Raw genomic sequence first — 18,779 nt, 5'->3', positions numbered from 1 at the left:
TGGACTCATTTTTGTTAACCCTTGAGTGGTACCTCCCAGAAATGCAGATTTATGTCATAGATCATTAGTCACCATTGCTGAGGCTCAGTGGATGGGCCACGGAGCCTTTGTCCCCTGTTGAATCCACGGGGCCTCCCCTTTCCCAGGAGATTCAGAGTTTGCTCACAAACTGGAAGGGGCCAGACCTGACCAGCTACGGGGAACTGGTGCTCGAGGGAACCTTCCGTCTCCAGCGGGCCAAGAACGAGCGGACGCTCTTCCTCCTTGACAAGCTGCTTCTCATCACCAAGAAGAGGGACGACACGTTTACATACAAAGCTCACATCCTGGTAGGTGTGAACACCAGTCACATGGGGGCCAAGGGCTTGTTCCCTCTCTCCAGAGTGGTTCTCACCTCCGTGCTCTCTGCTCCAGTGTGGCAACCTCATGCTCGTGGAGGTGATCCCCAAGGAGCCACTCAGCTTCAGCGTCTTCCACTACAAGAACCCCAAGCTGCAGCACACCGTTCAGGTAAAGAGGAGTGCTGGGTGCCAGGGCCTTTCCAGGTTTTCCTGACCACACGGGGTGCTTCCCATCTCATCAGGGGGCTAAAGGAGTCCAACATCTGTCCAACGGTCCAACATCTGACCCTTCCATCTGCCCCGTAGGCTAAGTCCCAGCAAGACAAGCGGCTCTGGGTTCTGCACCTGAAGAGACTGATCCTGGAGAACCATGCGGCAAAGATTCCAGCTAAGGTAAGACGACAGAGGCAGTCAGCACACAGTGGCCGAGAAAGGGGGCAGGTCCTAGCAGGGCAGCCGGACAGGAAGCGAGGCTCAGCTGAAAAACGGCATTTGAGATGTCAAGTCTGTAAGGACTGATTCCACCACCCAATGCTGCAGAGATTGGCTCATGGTGGGCTCTGTATGAGGTGTTCCCCACCTTGGGAGATTGAAAGAAGGGAGGGGAAAGGCTGTAAGGAAAGTTCCAGAGGACTAACAGAAAATGGAGTATGAAGTCGAGCATGGTGGCGCACGCCTGTAATTCCAGTGGGCTCCGGAGGCTGAGGCAGGAGGATCACGAGTTCAAAGCCAGCCTCAGCAAAAGCAAGGCGCTAAGCAACTCAGTGAGACCCTGTCTCTAAATAAAATGCAAAATAGGGCTGGTATGTGGCTCAGTGGTCAAGTGCCCCTGAGTTCAACCCCCAGTACCAAAAAAAAAGCAAAAGAAAATAGAGTATGAGAAATACTCAGAGGGGCACTAAGAACCGGCCACACAGGAAAGACCACCTAGGTGCTATGGGAACAGCACCCAGAGAAACGAGCCCCAGGCGTGGCGGTGAGTGTACTCAGAGCAGGGGCAGCTGGCCCTGTAACCCCTGACCTGTTTGCTCAACTTGGTGAAATCATGGCACTGTAAGCCAGGTGTCACGGAAGGACAGTGTCCATTTGAGTGGGGAGAGGAAGGAATGTTTTCATAAGTGAGGGGAAAGGAAAAGGGAAGCCAGGCTGAAAGGACGTGTAAACAAGCAGGAGAGAACGGGGCACTGTGCTCAGGGCCCAGAGGCGCTGCCCGCCCGGGAGGGCCAAGCTCTCAGGGGTCAGGGTAGGAGGTGAGGCTGGGAGGCTCAGTGGGCCGACGGAGGACTTTGGACCATGCACCATGGAGTCTGCGTGGTGAGATGAGGAGCAGGGGCTGTGGTGGCCACAGAGGGAGAGAGGTGAGACAGCTTGTGAGGCAGAGGAGCGGGAGTTGGCCACTGAGATTCAGTGTCACTCGTGACCTGCACCAGGAGCATGGCGCCCGAGTCCCCCAGCAAGCTGGGAGGCGGGGAGAACTGGCTCGATGGGAGTCGAGGGGCAGGGGAGGCAGGACCCTTGCAGGTAGAAATTCGGGTTCTGGGAGCCGAGGGTTAGGCGAGACAGTAATGGAAGGTCTAAGATGGTTCGAAAAAGTGTGCAGAGGAAAGAAGGCCCCTCGGGAATCCCAGGGAGTGGTCTAAAAGGGGAGGCAGATCTGAAGCACAGAAAAAGAAAAAGGGGCCGTAAGAGAAGCAGGGAAGGGCATTGTGCCAGCAAAGGAAGGTGAATCTCACAGACAGGGAACAGAGAACAGTCTTGCAGAGGTCAGATGATTCAAATGGAAAGACAGATTTTTAGGGTTGGCAGCTAAGAAGAAAAGGTTTGAGTGGGTGAAATGAGGAACAGACCGGGTATCACTTTTTCACTTCACAAAGTTCAGAAAAGGAAAAAGCTGGTAGTTTTGGGGAAAAGCCAAAGCAAAGTACAGATGCAGTGGCACAGGAGGCTGAGGCAGGAGGACCACAAGTTTGAGGCCAGCCTCACCAGGTAGGAAGACCTTGTCTGAAAATAAAAAGGGCTGGGATGTAGCTCAGTGGTAGAACGCACCTGGGTTCAACCCCGAGTACCTCCCTCCCCCCCACACACATACACACAAAGATACCATGTGGATAAGAGGGCTGCAGGGGATAGGAAGGGAAACAGGAGACAGTAAGGCCAGGAGAAGGATGTTTGTTGGGGTGAGACCTGGGAAGGTGGGAACAATAGGCCCATCAGCGCAGCAATAGGAGCTAGTCTTGGGAAGGGTCGCAGACATCTTTCCTGAACCAAGAAGAAGAAAGATGAGTGAGGTAGAGAACAGTAGGTGGACTTGGGGAAGGAAAAGCTTCTAGAGATAAAGTAGCCAAGGGACTATAGTGCAGGGGTGAGTGTCATTACCAGTTAGCCAGGTAGATGGTGGAATGGTCCACAGTGGGAGGGAGGTGGGGCAGAAAGTGGGACCATAATCATGGGAGTGGACCTGGGTGGGAAATCAGGAGGACTGAGCTCTGAGAAGAGAGCCTGTTTTGCCCTCTGTATATTTTGAAAAGCTTTTGAAGTTAGTCCTCAGGAGCCGCCAGCCCCAATTACTCAGGAAATGAACATGCAAAGGTGTGTACGTGGACTGAAGTGGGAGTTTCATTTCATCGGGGGATTATGAGATGCAGGGGAGCTCAGGCAGAGAGGTGACTGAATTGCTTCACGGCTGGTCCCGGGGTTGCTGGCCTGGTGCCCTGGAGGCCCTCTGAGTAATGGTAGCATGTGTCCCATGCCCCACCTGTTGATGACAAGTCTCCTGGAAAATCCAAGTTGCTTAAGAAGATTCTGAAAGGCAATTATAGACCATTACAAAACCAGACTAGCCTACGTACCTGTCCCTTTTCTCCTACACACGTGTGTGTGTGCTCCTGGCCCTTTTGCCTCTATGTGTTACCAGTTGACATAGCCATAGTAGAATTGTATTTTTCACCTAAATTGTTGATCCATTTAGAATCTAAATTTTTTCAAGTTACAACTCATTGATCACATATACACTGTGCTGTATCTTATTCCACCCTCAGCAAAACACCTTATGAAATAAGTCTAATTCAAGAGAACTAAAAACAGAGGTTCAGAGACATTAAGTTGTGCAAGTTTTACCACGAGTACATGACTAAACTCAGACTCAAACCAAGGTCTGTCTGCCTGAAAAGAGCTTCTTAACCATAGTGTTCCCACGGGTGGTAAAAATACACTTATTTCATATACTTAATCCACTGTAATGTTATAGTATAAATAAAAGGATTACCTTGAACTTTTTGATGAAAGCTACAACTTTCATCAAGACTATTTCTTAAATTGTTTTCTTAAAGCTTTCAAAATGTATTTCTACAAAATAAAATAAATGTATAATGGGGCATTTTAGGTAAAAATGTATCACTGATCTAAGTGTCAACACAGCTGTTGGAAATTCATTAGTTTAACTCCTCCCAGCCTCCACCCACTCCTTTAATTCCATGATGGTCCTTGACTGACACCTAGTGGAAATCCTGGGAATAGTACTTTTTTGAAATTAAATGTCAAGATTGGGGGACGGATACTTTGTTCAGGATTACAGATACCAGGGAATTTCCTGGAAGTAGCCCCATTCTCATTCATCTAGATGTTATATAGACTGAACTCTTATCCAAATTAATTAATAATGATTAATTATTAAAAATTAATAATTTTGCATTTCATATATTAACATGGTTCTAGAAACATGCTTTCCAGAAGTTGAGCTATCGCTTGTATTTGAAATTTAATTCCAACTGGTGCATGGAAATGGAAGGAGACCCTCATTGTTATACAAAATTAAATATAAGAGGTTGTGAGGGGAATGGGGAAAAAATAAGGAGAGAAATGAATTACAGTAGATGGGGTAGAGAGAGAAGATGGGAGGGGAGGGGGGATAGTAGAGGATAGGAAAGGTAGCAGAATACAACAGTTACTATTATGGCATTATGTAAAAATGTGGATGTGTAACCGATGTGATTCTGCAATCTTTGTAATGTTTTGAATAACCAATAAAAAAATCCAACTGGTAATCTCAAATTCTAAATTTAAAATAGAAATATCAACATAACAAAATTCCAAATATTTGTTTTCTCAAAGCTAAGGTGACTGTGTTAAGGCCTCTCTCTCTCTCTCTCTCTTTTCCTTCACTTTCTTAAACTAAATATGATTATCATTTAGCCTAAATATTTTTATAATATCAAAGATTTCAGAAAGTAGGAGTGATATTATTTTGAGTCATTTTATCATAGTTTTATAGGTTAAGTTACATTTCCCTTGAGAAATAAAAATGACATCAAAGAGGCTATAAAGGCCATCTAAACTGATTACTTTTCTTTGAATTCTTAGGCAAATTGGCTAAGAAAATCAGCTTGCCTTTTTATAACACCCTAAACATCCATAACATATGGCAATAATAATAGCAAAAAGAAACCCCCAAAGCATTAGCCCTCAGAAAGTGTGTTGGAGAGGGAGGGCTAAGTCGAGCAGCAGGTCACTGGACACGGCCCCCCAGGAGGGCAGCAGCAGCAGGCAGGTGAGTGCCTGTGCAGCTCCACCTAGTGGGTCCCACTGCCGTCCCATCTGACAGTGGAGGGAGCTCAGCCAGAGATAACAGCACCCACCACCTGGCTGTGTGCCCGAGCTGGGATCACAGTGACCCTCAGCACCTTGACTCCACACTGTACCTCTTTCCTCCTGCCTGGGGCACCCAGAAGAGATGGGAGGTGAAGGAGGCCATGGAAACAGGGCAAGAAACCTGATGGTCACCATGCATCATTTGGGAGGAGAGATGCAGTGAGAGCAAACTCCAGCAGCCATATTCCAATCAACTAAAAATAGACAGCCCCCCACCCACCAACAACAGGGCTTCCACATCTGCAGATCCAACCAAATGCAAATAAAAAATGTTAGGAAAAAAATTACGGCTACACTGAACATTTAGACTTTTTTTCCTTTTCATTATTCCCTAATGAATAGTTATATAACTCTTTCCATAGCACTTATTTTGGATTAGGGATCATAAGTAATCTAGAAGTGGTTTAAAGTTTACGGGAGGATGTGTGGGGTTATATGCAAATACTTACCACTTCATATAAGGGACTTGAGTATCCATCAGTTTTTGTACCTTTGGGGCATGCTGGGAATGGGACACTGAGGGAGACTGTGATTCTAGGGACCACCAGTGGCGTGGGGAGGGCTGTTGTTCTGTAGATGCCAGGCTCTGGGCCTTGGGCTTTTGATTCGGTAGACCACTATGGGTCGCAGGAGTATACTTTTCTTTATCAGCTCCCCAGTGAATGATTCCTGATGATCAACCAGGCTTAAAACCAACTCTTCCTTTCTCCATCTATTTTCGCAGATTGGCGGGGTGCTGGGGGGGTCAGCCCTAGCTCTGGAGTCTCAGTTGGGCAGCATCTACGGTGCCCATGAGGGCATTTATCTCATTGAATTCCCTGAGCTCCTGATCTATATTTTAATGTCTGCAAGAAACAGTCATTTAAAGCTTTTTCTAATTTCTTTATTCAGGTGGGATAAGAACTGTATTAGAATTAGTAGGTTAAAGAAAAAAATAATAATACTTGCAATTACAACTACACTTTCTCTTTCAGGCCAAGCAAGCAATACTTGAAATGGATGCCATTCGTAAGTTTTATGTCCTTAACATGAATTGAAATGTTCCTTACTTGTATCGTCACATTTTCTCTGTTATGAAGAGTTTATAAAGTGTCATTTGTAAGAAAACAGCATCTCTCCGCTCCCTACCCCACCCCCCATCCTACTGAGTTTGGACTTGGCAGTATGATTGGGGAGGCCAGTCCATTGGACCAGATGACCTCCCTTGAGTTAATGTTACCTGCATCTCTGAAGATGTGCAGGTGGCCTTTGGGGTCCTCTGAACCTAGGCTCCTAGAAGCAGTGCCTCTAATTTGAGGAACACCAGTTTATGGCTTTATACCCAGAGTGCTGGCCTTCAAGGTGCAGGTGATCAGTCACTGGATATGCTGCGTGTCTTTAGGATTAGACCAGAGTTTCTTAATCCAGAGTCTGTGTGCTGCCTCACAGGGGCAGAAAGACATGAACTCAATGAAAATTTCTTTTCTGGATCTAAATCTTTCACCAGATTCTTAAAGGAACAATGTCTGTAAACGTTTTTAAGAATACTCCACTGGAGTCCTTGGCCCATTTATTGATTGGGTTATTTGTGTTTTGGGTGCTTAGCTTTTTGAGTTCTTTATATACCCTAGAGATTAGTGCTCTATCTGATGTGTGAGGGGTAAAGATTTGCTCCCAAGATGTAGGCTCTCCATTCACTTCAGAGATTGTTTCTTTTGCTGGGAAGAAACTTTTTAGTTTGAATCCATCCCATTTATTGATTCTTGATTTTAATTCTTGCACCAAAGGAGTCTTATTAAGGAAGCTGGGGCCTAATCCCACATGATGGAGATTAGGACCTACTTTTTCTTCTGTTAGGCACACAGGGTCTCTGGTTTTATTCCTAAGTCCTTGATCCATTTTGAGTTGAGTTTTGTGCATGGTGAGAGAGAGGGATTTAATTTCATTTTGTTGCATATGGATTTCCAGTTTTCCCAGCATCATTTGTTAAAGAGGCTATCTTTTCTCCAATGCATGTTTTTGGTGCTTTTGTTTAATATAATTGTAATTTTGTGGGTTAGTCTCTGTGTCCTCTATTCTATACCATTGGTCTACCAGTCTGTTTTGGTGCCAATACAATGCTGGTTTTTTTGTTTGTTTGTTTATTTTGTTTTGTTTTTGGTTTGTTTGGGTTTTTTTGTTTTTGTTTTTGCTTTACTATTGCTCTGTAGTATAGTTTAAGATCTGGTACAGTGATGCCACCTGCTTCCATCATTGCTAGCAATTAGAGAAATGCAAATCAAAACTACTCTCAGATTTCATCTCACTCCAGTCAGAATGGCAGCTATTATGAATACAAACAACAAAAAGTGTTAGCGAGGATGTGGGGGAAAAGGTACACTCATACACTACTGGTGGGACTGCAAATTGATGCAGCCAATATGGAAAGCAGTATGGAGATTCCTTGGAAAATTGGGGATAGAACCTCCATTTGACCCAGCTATCCTTCTCCTTGGTCTATACCCAAAGGACTTAAAAGCAGCCTACTACAGGGACACAGCCACATCAATGTTTATAGCAGCACAATTCACAATAGCCCAACTGGGAACCAACCTAGATGCCCTTCAGTAGATGAATGGTCAAAAAATGTGTCATTTATACACAATAGAATATTACTCGGCAATAAAAGAAAATAAAATCATGGCATTTGCACGTAAACGGATGGAGTTGGAAGAGATAATGCTAAGTTAGCCAATCCCAAAAAAACCAAATGCCAAATGTTTTCTGATATAAGGAGGCTGATTCATAGTGGGGTAGGGAGGGGGAACATGGGAAGAATAGACGAACTCTGATAGGGCAGAGGGGTGGGAGGGGAAGGGAGGGGACCTGGGGTTAGAAATGATGGTGGAATGTGATGGCTATCATTATCCAAAGTACATGTATGAAGACACAAATGGGTGTAAATATACTCTGTATACAACCAGAGATATGAAAAATTGTGTTCTATAGTGTAATATGAATTGTAATGCATTCTGCTGTCATATATAAATTTTTAAAAAAGAAACCCTCTAGAGAGGGAAGCAACTTGCTCACAGTTTTGCATATTGTTGTCAAATTTTAAAAAGAAAAAAAAGAATACCGCACTGGGGACAACTACCACAGGGCATAAAGGGAAGAGTGGCAAAGCTGGTGATTGACAGCTCCTTCTGCTAAGGAGTAAAAATGGAAGGCACAGGAAGACGGAGGAGGGGAAAAGAACAGGAGGGCAGTCAGTGCATCCTGGAATCCTGCATGTAAGAAAAAACCTGAGATGCAGTGAATGCCAGTTACGGGGGTAGGATATGTCAGGTGAAAAAGAAAATCCATAAATTATTCAAACAAGATGTGACTATTTTCCAAGGAGCCCAGAGCACCTCACTCTGCCTGTTGTTATCTTTACAGATCATCCAGGCTTCTGTTACAGCCCGGAGGGAGAGACAAAAGCATCCTGCGGCTCTAGAGAAGGTTCTACACCCTATCGGCTCAGAAGAAAATCTGGTAAATAGGATATTTTGTAATCCCAGCGACTTGGGAGGCTGAGACAGGAGGATTGCAAGTTTGAGGCCAGCCTCAGCAACTTAGCAAGATCCTGTCTCAAAATAAGAAATGAAAAGGATTGAGGATGCAGCTCAGGGATAAGGCAGCTCTGGGTTCAATCCCCAATACCACCAGGAAGAATAAAAAAGGATGTTATGATCAAAACATGATATTAACAGGGCACTGGGAGTTCCTTGCCGGTGACAGGCCTTTTGAGTTCACTGCTTGTTTGATTGCACCTGAGCCTGCCTTAAAACAAGCCTCTGCACCCTTTATTTTAAACTCTTTTACCCTTAATGCTCTCTTTTCCTGTGAATAGAAAACATATCAACTAATTTTGCTTTGTAGAGCATCTTACCATGGATCTGTAGTTACTTAAACCCTGTTTGCTGTTGCTAATGAAAATTGTTATCTTGTGAACGACACTTCAAAAGATTATTCCAGCCTAAAATACAAGTACATATTTGCTACATCAGACTGCATGCAGTCAGTGTTTACTTAGCCCAAGGACCTTGGTTTTTTGTTTTTTTAATCAGTGTTTATTGAGTACCTACTGAATGCCTTGCTGGAGACATGGAATGCAAGGAAAAATAATGCATGTGATTCCTGTTTGCAAGGAGCTCACTGTGGGAGTGACAAAAAAATGGGAATAAACACCAATCAGTCTGATGGCATTGTGACACGGGAGGGATGGAAGGAAGAGTGGAGGGATAAAGGAGAGAGATTAACTTTCTAAGGAGAGAAAAGGCGTCCCAGAGAGGAGGGGAGTTCTCCTGATGGAATCTGGGGCTGAGAAGGCAGACTGGGCCAGAATAGTCTGTGCTGAGGCCCTGAGACTTGCACCGACATTCCTGAGGACAGACAGTGGCTGCTGGTCACTCAGCCTGACTGGACAGTGGGGTGGAGCAGGGGAAGGTGGAAGGAGACCAGGCTCGAGATGTACAGTTGGGACCTAAAGGCCATGCCTAGGGTTTGAATTTTGCAGCCACAGAAGGATTTTAAGCCATGAACAGAATATTTGCCTTCTAGAGACCGAACCTGGCTCCACATGGAGAGTGAAGTGGGCAGGAGGGAGACTGTGGTGCTAGTTTGAGGGAAAGATGATGAGGACTTGGATCCAGAGAGTGGTAACTGGGGTGACACTCTCTCAGGAGCCCCCAAGACTGTGATGGATAAAACCAGGAGGAATGTAAAGTCCTGGTCACTAACTTGGGGGGCGGGGGCAAGGCCCATGATAGCCCAGAGGAAATCCGGAGCAGATTTGGAAGGATGGTGAGCTGGGATTGAGATGGTGAGTCTGCTGCGATGGAAACTTGGGACAGACGTCTGGCGCAGAATATAAAATTGAAAGTTACCAGCTCACAGGGTGGTTGAAGCTGAGAAAGTCTCTCGTAGTTGGTAGGTTGGTCACGTAGCATTTTGATGCTAGTCCTATGATGATAGGACTCCCGATTCCTTAACATTTTGACAGTGAATTCCTTGCTCCTAAGTAACTCTGAGCAAAGGGAATTTAGGTAAATTTGATAGAAAATTACTAGAGCTCAGGTAACCTATCAATAAAATAGTAATTTATGTATTAAGACAATTTTTGATTGGGTTTTGCAAATAACGCTGGCTTTATTTTTCTCCCAGAACCTTCCTCGAGATCACATAAAGTTTTGAAGACCAGCGGTGAGTCCCAAAAATACATTGGCATTTTCTTATTCATTCAAAGTAATACACCAAAAAGCAAAGAAAAAAACAAGCAGATAAATTACAGCTAGACTGGTTTGAAGGTTGGATCACAGAAAGATTAATTTCTATAAGCAAAAATGTCCCGTTATAAAACATATAGTCAGATGACATAAATTATTTGCAGTAGATCGTGACAAGCATAAAAATATACAGATGTTCCTATCGTGAGAAAATACCATACAACCAAAGGAGGAGACCAAGGACCCTTTTTATAAAAAGAGAAAAATCAATGTTAAGTGGGCAGCTTCACAGAAGAAATACCAACTGCCAGTAAAATTTAAAAATGGTCACCAATGTTACTAATCCAAAAAAAGCATCAATTTAAATGAGATAAATTTAAATTTAAATGAAACTATGACCTTGGCCAAAAAATATAGAAAAATAGGTGCTCTGAAACTACTGTGGAAGGGGATACATTTTTTCAATCCTTTCAGAGCAGAATTTGTCAATACCCATGTAAATTTAAAATGGACATTTGCCCTTGACCCCATGATTTTACCTTTAGGCCCCTGTAGAAGTACTCACCCACATTCAGACATAACTACTTATGTTCACGTTCTTGGCAGCACTTGCAATGGAGCACCATGTAAGATTCCCATCTAATGAAGTGGTTTAAACAAATTGTGGTATACTGTGCCTCTGATGGGATATTCTATTCCACAGCTGTTAAAAAGAATGAAGTAGATTTCTGTCTACCAACAAGAGGGTCCATATCTATTTAGCAGAAAATGAAATGTTGCATAGTGCAACCTTACCTGTAAAAGCAACACTTGTGCCTCATGCCGGGATGGGGGCAGTGGTTTGGGGACTTGGGAAGGTGAACATCAGACCTCTGAGGGAAGTTTTATGGGAAGAGAAGTGCTTTTTCTTCTGGAATTAATCAACTCTTACAGATGAGGCATTCTGTAGTGGTGTCTAGAGAACTGAGTAGGCACAACTCCTCCCAATTCCATTTGCAACACTACTTAGCACCGGGCCAAGAAGACCCTGCTGATAAAGGCTGTGTCTTTTGGTTAAAACCAATAAAATAACCTCAAACTTGACCTATACATTCTCCTATCTTTATGTGATTTTCTTTCTTTCTCTTTTTTTTTTTTTTTTAACGGTACCAAGGATTGAACCCAGAGGTACTACACCACTGAGGTGCAACCCAGCCCCTTTATGTGACTGTCATGGTTTGGGGCATAGGCGTTGTATTTTTTCCCAAGCAGTGTACATATTTTTGTTTGGAAGCTTTTGAAGCTTTTTAACCTAAAGTGGTGTGTTCTCTCAAGGATTCGGGGAGACACCTGAGACTCATAAGGTGGTTTCCTTACTATAGTAGAGGAGAATTTGTCAATACCCATGTAAATTTAAAATGGACATTATAGTAGAGGGTGTGTTACTAGATATATAATGGAAAGGCATTTTTCAAAATTAGGCCCCAAGGGCTGGGGATGTGGCTCAAGCGGTAGCGCGCTCGCCTGGCATGCGTCCAGCCCAGGTTCAATCCTCAGCACCACATACCAACAAAGATGTTGTGTCGGCCGAAAACTAAAAAAAAAATAAATATTAAAATTCTCATATTCTCTCTCTCTCCCTCTCCCTCTCTCCCTCTCTCCCTCTCTCCCTCTCTCCCTCTCTCCCTCTCTCCCTCTCCCCCTCTCCCTCTCTCCCTCTCCCCCTCTCCCTCTCTCCCTCTCCCTCTCTCCCTCTCTCCCTCTCTCCCTCTCTCCCTCTCTCCCTCTCTCTCTCCCTCTCTCTCTCTTTGAAAAAAAGAAAATTAGGCCCCATGCCTCAGAAGTGTTTTGGGCTTCAATTACAAGCACTAGGTTTAGAAGTCCTATAAAATATTAGTGCTTAGCTAATATAAGAGATATATTTTTAATTGTCAAACTTGAAAAAAAATTCTTTGTTTTTCAGAAACAGTACAAGACATCCGAAAGGTAAGCTCTACCATTTCTTCTTATGACAGAGTTCAAGCCAAGTCCTATGGAAACTAAGCATCTACCCTTTATTTTAGTGGCCCCTCTTGATAGTATATCTCATCCCCAGCCTACATTTCAAGCATAAACCAGTACTTGACATTTTGACAATTTTACATTTTATATTTATTTTACATTTCTAATTATTGACATGTAATTTGAGGGAGGACTTATCAACTCCTTCCCTCCCTCTTCTTAGAACTAAGGCAGCTCTTTGTTCCTGCCTCTGCCCCACATCCCCCTCCGGAGCTGTAAACTCACCTTAGGAAGTTAAAACACCCGCACAGCACTGCCCTGGGCCATCTCACATTGTCATGTGTCTCTGCTCATGTAAAGCCAGGCCCTTGCCTCCTGATACACCTCCCTGCTCAGAGGGAGGCTTCTATCACAGGGCAAGGGGCTCCTTCTAAGAATATGGTCCTGAGCTGGGCAGGTGGTCATGGGCTTGGAGTTCCAGCTACTCAGGAGGCTGAGGCAGCAGGATGGCTGGAGTCCAAGAGTTCAGGGTCAGCCTGGGCAACACAGCAAGACCCTGTTTCAAGCAAAAAGGAAAAAAAAAAAAAAAAAAGCTAAAAGTATTGTCCTTCTACTACCCTAGGAGGTGTGATGGTATGTCACATACGGAACATTGCTGTATCGAGTTATGTTTTTTTATTCCTCTGATATAAGGTTAGGAAGAGGATTAGAAGGCAGTCTGGGCTGTGGGTGTGGCTCAGTGGTAGAGCATTTGGCTAGTATCCCCAGCTCTGAAATAAAATAATAACAGTATGTTCTATTGGAAAATATGTATCCAAACATGTTACCTGTATCCTGACCTGAGTGATTGTAATGATGTGGCTACTAATCAATTGGCTTAATTAACAATTTTTAATTAACCAATTATGGTTTATCTTGTGATGAATTTCTCTCCCCACAATCCAGCTTACACCATGGTTTAACATAGGGCCCAAATGACCATGTGAATAAAGGCTTATCTTTTAGTTAAAACCAATAAAATGTCTAACAACCAAAGTAGCCATATATTTAAGTGATTTTTATGTCTTAGGGCATGTGCATATTTTTCAGGTCATACATATTGTTGTTCAGAAGCTTTTTAAACTTGTTGATATGAATTGATTTATTCTCCTGAAATATGGCATGAAAAAAAAATTTTTTTAAGCAGGGATTGAACCCAGGGGCACTCTACCACCAAACCACATCCCTCACAGTTTTATTTTTTTTATTTTGAGACAGTGTCTCACTAAGTTGCTTAGGGCCTCACTACGTTGCTGAAGTTGTCTTTGAACTTGCGATCCTCCTGCCTCAGCCTACATAGTTAATGGGATTACAGGCATGCACCACCATGCCCAGCAAAATTTTGATCTTCTAATCTTTGTTTTCATAAGGGTCATTGCAGAAGTTACCCTGCTCCTTAAAGCAACTAAAGTAAGATCATGGAGCCAAGTCCCTCTCCATACTAATTCTAGAGATCAATCTAAGAGCCTCTTGGAAACTTCTTATGACAGAGTTCAAGCCAAGTCCGATGGGAACTAACTGAATCTCATAAAATCAGAAGACAAGAAAGAGAGAAAACACCAGGGTGCTTTCTCAGTGGCAAAATTCCATCTCCTAACAATAATGGCCTGAATGTCCATCAAACCCGAGAGCAGATTTAGCCATGATCAAACAGCTTATAATAGGAAATACCCCTTAATAATAATATTTCTACCAGAATATAAAGGTATATTCTGAGGCTCTGTGCGTGAGTGTGCCTAGAGTGGTTAAGCCCATACGTTGGCTGTGGTTGAGATGTGTATTGTAATCCATTTCTGCCATCTATAAACTGCATGACTACAGTCCAGTCCAGTAACTTTCTCAGAACTTAAGTGCCCTAATTTACAGAACTGTTATAAAGATTTAATATGACAATATGTTTTTAAAAGCACTTAATGCATTATTTGGCACAAAGCAGTATTCCATAAATGATAGCTATTATCAAGTTATTAAATACCCATAATGCTGAGAATATGGAAAAGCACACACACAAAAAAATGTTCTCTTTGGATCTCATTTAAATTGAGGTATTTAAATTACATGCTTATTTCAATTATATTTAAATATATGGATGAGTTCTTTTTTAATACCTTTATTTTATTTATTTTTTAATGTGGTAGTGAGGATGGAACCCAGGGCCTCACGCATGCTAGGCAAGTGCTCTACCACTGAGCCATAGCCCTAACCCCTATTGATGAGTTCCTAATCGAAGTTTAGCTCTTTGTCAGTTCTTCTAATGATTTATTGGATGTCAATTTTTACCTTACAAAGTATGGCTACCTTCAAGGGTAATTAGTGTAAAAGTATATTCCAATACTTATATTCTGGATTTCCTAGTTTTCCAAAACATCTGCAAGTTTCCTGGGATGAAAGATCATAAGAAGGATTACTTTTGGTATTTTGAGAAAAAAACCACAAAATTGTTTCTTTACACTATCAAAATGTTTTCTCATAATTTAGCAAATATTAACTCATTTAATTTATAGAAAGTAAATTACTAGGTACCTCTATTTTATAAATATTATCCAGGTGCAGTCTAAAGGAAGAAACACTAAAACATGGGGGAATAGATACATAAAAACAATAAATTTATAGCATACAAATATTATATATGTTTATATGTGTGAAAAAATAAAGGATTAACTATTTTAAGTTTTGAAGTTGTGCTAGAAGAATAAAATTTAGGGTGAAATTTTATTTTTGTCCTCTCTACTCTTCCTTTTCTGGTAGGCAGACTGACATGTCATGAAAGCTCTTGCTAATTCAACTTCTGATAGGTTACTGTAGTGCTTCCATCAGAAAGCGTGTCCCTGGTATGCATCAGTCTGAAAATGTCTCAACCCTTTCAACTCTTTGAAACTGACCCTTCTACCTGCAAGATAGCCTCAGAGGCTAATCCACTACTGCCTGCAGAATTGAGCATCCCAGAGTTAGCTGGCCATAGTACAGGTTCTCTACACGCCAAGAATTAGGGACAAGTTGAGCTCCATCAAGAAAGCTCCCAAGTTATAGAACACTCCATTGTTTTCTTTTCTTAGATATCATTAATGTCATTCATATTTTACTTCTGAGTAACATTTAATTAATATATTTGAACAAAATATATTCAAAATAAATATATTTTGAATAAATAAATTTTGAAAAAAAATTTAAAATATCATTAACTTAACAGTGGATGAAATTATATTCCAAGAACAAATTCTTTTTACATAGAATCTATAAACCAAGATGGTACTGGTCAGGTTTGTGGTGGTCAAGAAACCCTTGGAGTGGGTCATCAGGTCACCAACAGGGGCTTCTGATATACCAGAAACCATGATCCAATTCCTTGTAGTCAAGCGCTGGAATTAGCCTTCCTGAGAAAGTCTCAGATATCCTTGCCTTGACACCTCTGTATATCCATTATATGGTGAGTTTTTGCCATGTGCATAATGGACTTATTTAGTATCTAAGAGTCTTCCATAGTTAACTGATCTCCTGGTTTAGGGCAGGGTTTGGAGTCGAACCAGGTTTGAGTCCTAGCCTTTGCTACTGACTCAGAAGAACAAGTTACAGAATCTTTAGGACCCTAGGATTTCCTATGGATCCTGGAATAATCATATCTAATTCACAGAAGGATTGTGAATACTGAGTTTGGAGGATGTCTGCAAATTGCCCATAACTTGCTTTCTAAATAAATAAAACTCCTGTCCATTCTGCCCCTTTTCTAAAAATCTGAAGTGATTTCAACTCGGTTAAAACCAGCAACACCTACTATTATTTTCTTTATTGTCTTTCTGAATCTTTCAGGCTAGTGGCAGAGGCAACGTGTAAGGACAGGAGAAATTCCTTAGGTGTCTTCTCTGGGGCACTGAAACCCATTGATGTGTCTCTGTCCTCCTCAGGTTTCTAGAGAGGAAGACTCTCCCCAACGGACTTCGGCAGGGCCTTCTCCTGCCCAGAGGAACAGCCAACCAGGCAGTTCTGCTGTGAGCAGCGTGCTTCGTGGGGGCAGCACCATCAGAAACATCTGGACGGATCACCAGATCCGGCAGGCCTTGTTTCCCAGCCGCCGGTCCCCCCAGGAGCACGAGGATGATGAAGATGATTACCAGATGTTCGTGCCATCCTTTTCTTCCTCCAACTTGAACTCGGCCCGACTGTGTGAAGAGAGCACTTCAAGTCGCCCTTGCAGCTGGCATATGGGACAGATGGAGTTCTCAGAGGTTTCCAGCTCTGGCCACAGGATTGTCCGGAGGGCCAGCAGTGCCGGTGAGAGCAACACGTGCCCGACTGAAATAAGGAGGAGGGACAGCAGTGGCTCTCAGTATAGTCCCCGAAGGGAACTGCAGAACGGCCCTCAAAGAGAAGGGCAGGAAGGGATGACTCCCTTTGGGTCATCTATAGAGTTGACAATTGATGATATCGACCATGTCTATGATAACATAAGTTATGAGGACTTGAAATTAATGGTTGCTAAACGGGAAGAAGCTGAATTTACTCCCTCCAAATCAGCCAAGGACTCCGTTCGTCCCAAGAGCACCCCAGAGTTAGCCTTCTCAAAGAGGCAAGCTGGCCCTAGTACCAGTTCCCTACACACCAAAAGAAATGGCGTGCTCACCAGTCAAGAGGCATCTCACCAAAGCACTCAGGAGCTCCAGGTGGTAGAGGAAAACATTTATGACACTATCGGGCTCCCGGACCCACCACCTCCGGATTTCAAAAGCAGCAGCCTTAAGCGGCCCAAGAGGAGCACCTTTTTGGGTCTGGAAGCTGACTTTGCATGTTGTGACAGCCTGAGGCCATTTGTTTCCCAGGATAGCCTCCAGTTCAGCGAGGATGATGCGCCTTACCACCAGGGGCCCCCCAACAATGACTATTTGAGTTTGCTGTACAACTCCTCCAACTGCAACTTGTCTGTAGCAGATAAGGCTCTGTCTGATAAACTGTCTGAAGAGGTAGATGAAATCTGGAATGACTTGGAAAATTACATCAAGAAAAATGAAGACAAAGCTAGAGACCGTCTCCTAGCAGCATTTCCTGTAAGTAAAGATGATGTCCAAGACAGGCTGCATGCTGAGAGCACCCCAGAACTGCACAGAGACGCCAGTCACTCCACATCCACACTGTCCCTCCCTGAGAGCCAGGCTTTCCTCACACCTCTGAAAAGCAGGGCCGTCAGAGCTAGCCGGACCAACTACCCGCTTGAAGAAGACCTGATTTCTACACAAGGCTCCTTTGTGAGTCTTAACCGACTCTCCTTGGCCAGCGAAATGCCCCCGGTGGACAGCCCCTACGACTCGGCCAACAGCAGCCTGCCCCAGACAGACCCCGAAACCCCTGATCCTGGGATGGATGCCACAGATAAGACAAAAAGCAGGGTCTTTATGATGGCGAGGCAGTACAGCCAGAAGATCAAGAAGGCCAATCAGCTTTTAAAAGTGAGAAGTCCGGAGTTGGAGCAGCCGCCAGCTAGTCAGCATAAACCCACCCACAAAGACCTGGCAGCCATCCTAGAGGAGAAGAAGCAGGGCGGGCCTGCTATTGGTACGTTCACTCCACTTTTCTTCCTTCTTGAAAGTGGGTGCAAGAGCAGGCTTAGAATTCTCAGGGTCCTTAGTAGATGCACCTATGAAAACACTTGTCACTCAAGCGTTCCTACCTCATGGACCACAAAGACACTGCTAGCCTTTCCCACTGCACCTCTGCTCAGTTACACAGGATGGTGCATGATTTGGCCTCAGAGGGTTTGAGTGTCCATGCCACATTATCACTACAAGATTGCCATTTTTAAAAAAAGGTACGGGAGTGGGCATGCAAACAGTTTTAACTTGTAGAGCCTAGAACTTTACCCTATATCAGTAACATCTAAGGAGAAAGAGTAGCTTGGAAAAGCTTTCAGGTTTTGAATGCATATAGAATGTGATTGTTCTTTGCTTTGGAACCCTAGTTTGAAGTGCCCACTCTGGGTAATCAAGACAAAAAAAGAATTCTCTTTGCACTTTTCTTAGCTGTCCACACGATAACTTAGTTGTTCTCTTGCCTATTTTGGCTACTACTCAGTTTTTGAAAATAGCTGCTCTCGTGCATTTAAACCGTCTCATTCAGTATTCTCATTGATGCCTGCAAGAAGTTTAATTCTGTAGTTAGGTCTGCTTTGTGGAGTGTTACTAAGCCAGGATCATACTTGTGGTGTTGGGGAGACTGAGGGCACAGGAATGAGAGGTTCATGGCTGGACTACTTTGAAGGACAGAATGTAATACTAATCTCAAAGAAATAACTCAGGTGTGAATAAAGCACCTGATGGTCTTGAAGGAAGAGCCCAAGGCAAGGATTCTTATCTCAGGAGCTATAACCTCCAGATGCACAGAGATTTCTGGGGGCAGGCCTGGGAATCTGAATTTTATAACAGGGTGGCCCTTCCAACCGGTGTTAAGAAATCCTGCCCTTGGATTTTCTGATAAAGGAGCACCTCCAAACGAAAAAACTGGGGTCACTTCTCCAATTAGAGGCAGAAGTCAGGTGGCTCAGTTTCAGCAGGTTCAG

General features: G+C 43.5%; 1 protein-coding gene across 1 annotated transcript in view; it reads left to right on the top strand.

Moving 5' to 3' along the window:
• The window catches only part of Plekhg1 (pleckstrin homology and RhoGEF domain containing G1), a 211,559-nt gene that overhangs the window by 184,931 nt on the left and 7,849 nt on the right, over positions 1-18,779 (top strand). Inside the window, exons 9-16 of the mRNA XM_077802049.1 lie at positions 147-329; positions 415-510; positions 648-734; positions 5,963-5,996; positions 8,388-8,483; positions 10,155-10,193; positions 12,159-12,181; positions 16,138-17,779. Of these exons, the coding sequence (XP_077658175.1) occupies positions 147-329; positions 415-510; positions 648-734; positions 5,963-5,996; positions 8,388-8,483; positions 10,155-10,193; positions 12,159-12,181; positions 16,138-17,779 (2,200 nt within the window). The remainder of the gene's footprint in view (positions 1-146; positions 330-414; positions 511-647; positions 735-5,962; positions 5,997-8,387; positions 8,484-10,154; positions 10,194-12,158; positions 12,182-16,137; positions 17,780-18,779) is intronic.

Source organism: Urocitellus parryii, chromosome 8, assembly GCF_045843805.1.
Source record: "Urocitellus parryii isolate mUroPar1 chromosome 8, mUroPar1.hap1, whole genome shotgun sequence".
Lineage (NCBI taxonomy): Eukaryota > Metazoa > Chordata > Mammalia > Rodentia > Sciuridae > Urocitellus > Urocitellus parryii.
The sequence above is the reverse complement of the archived record's forward strand: the minus strand, read 5'-3'. Positions and strand labels throughout refer to the sequence as shown.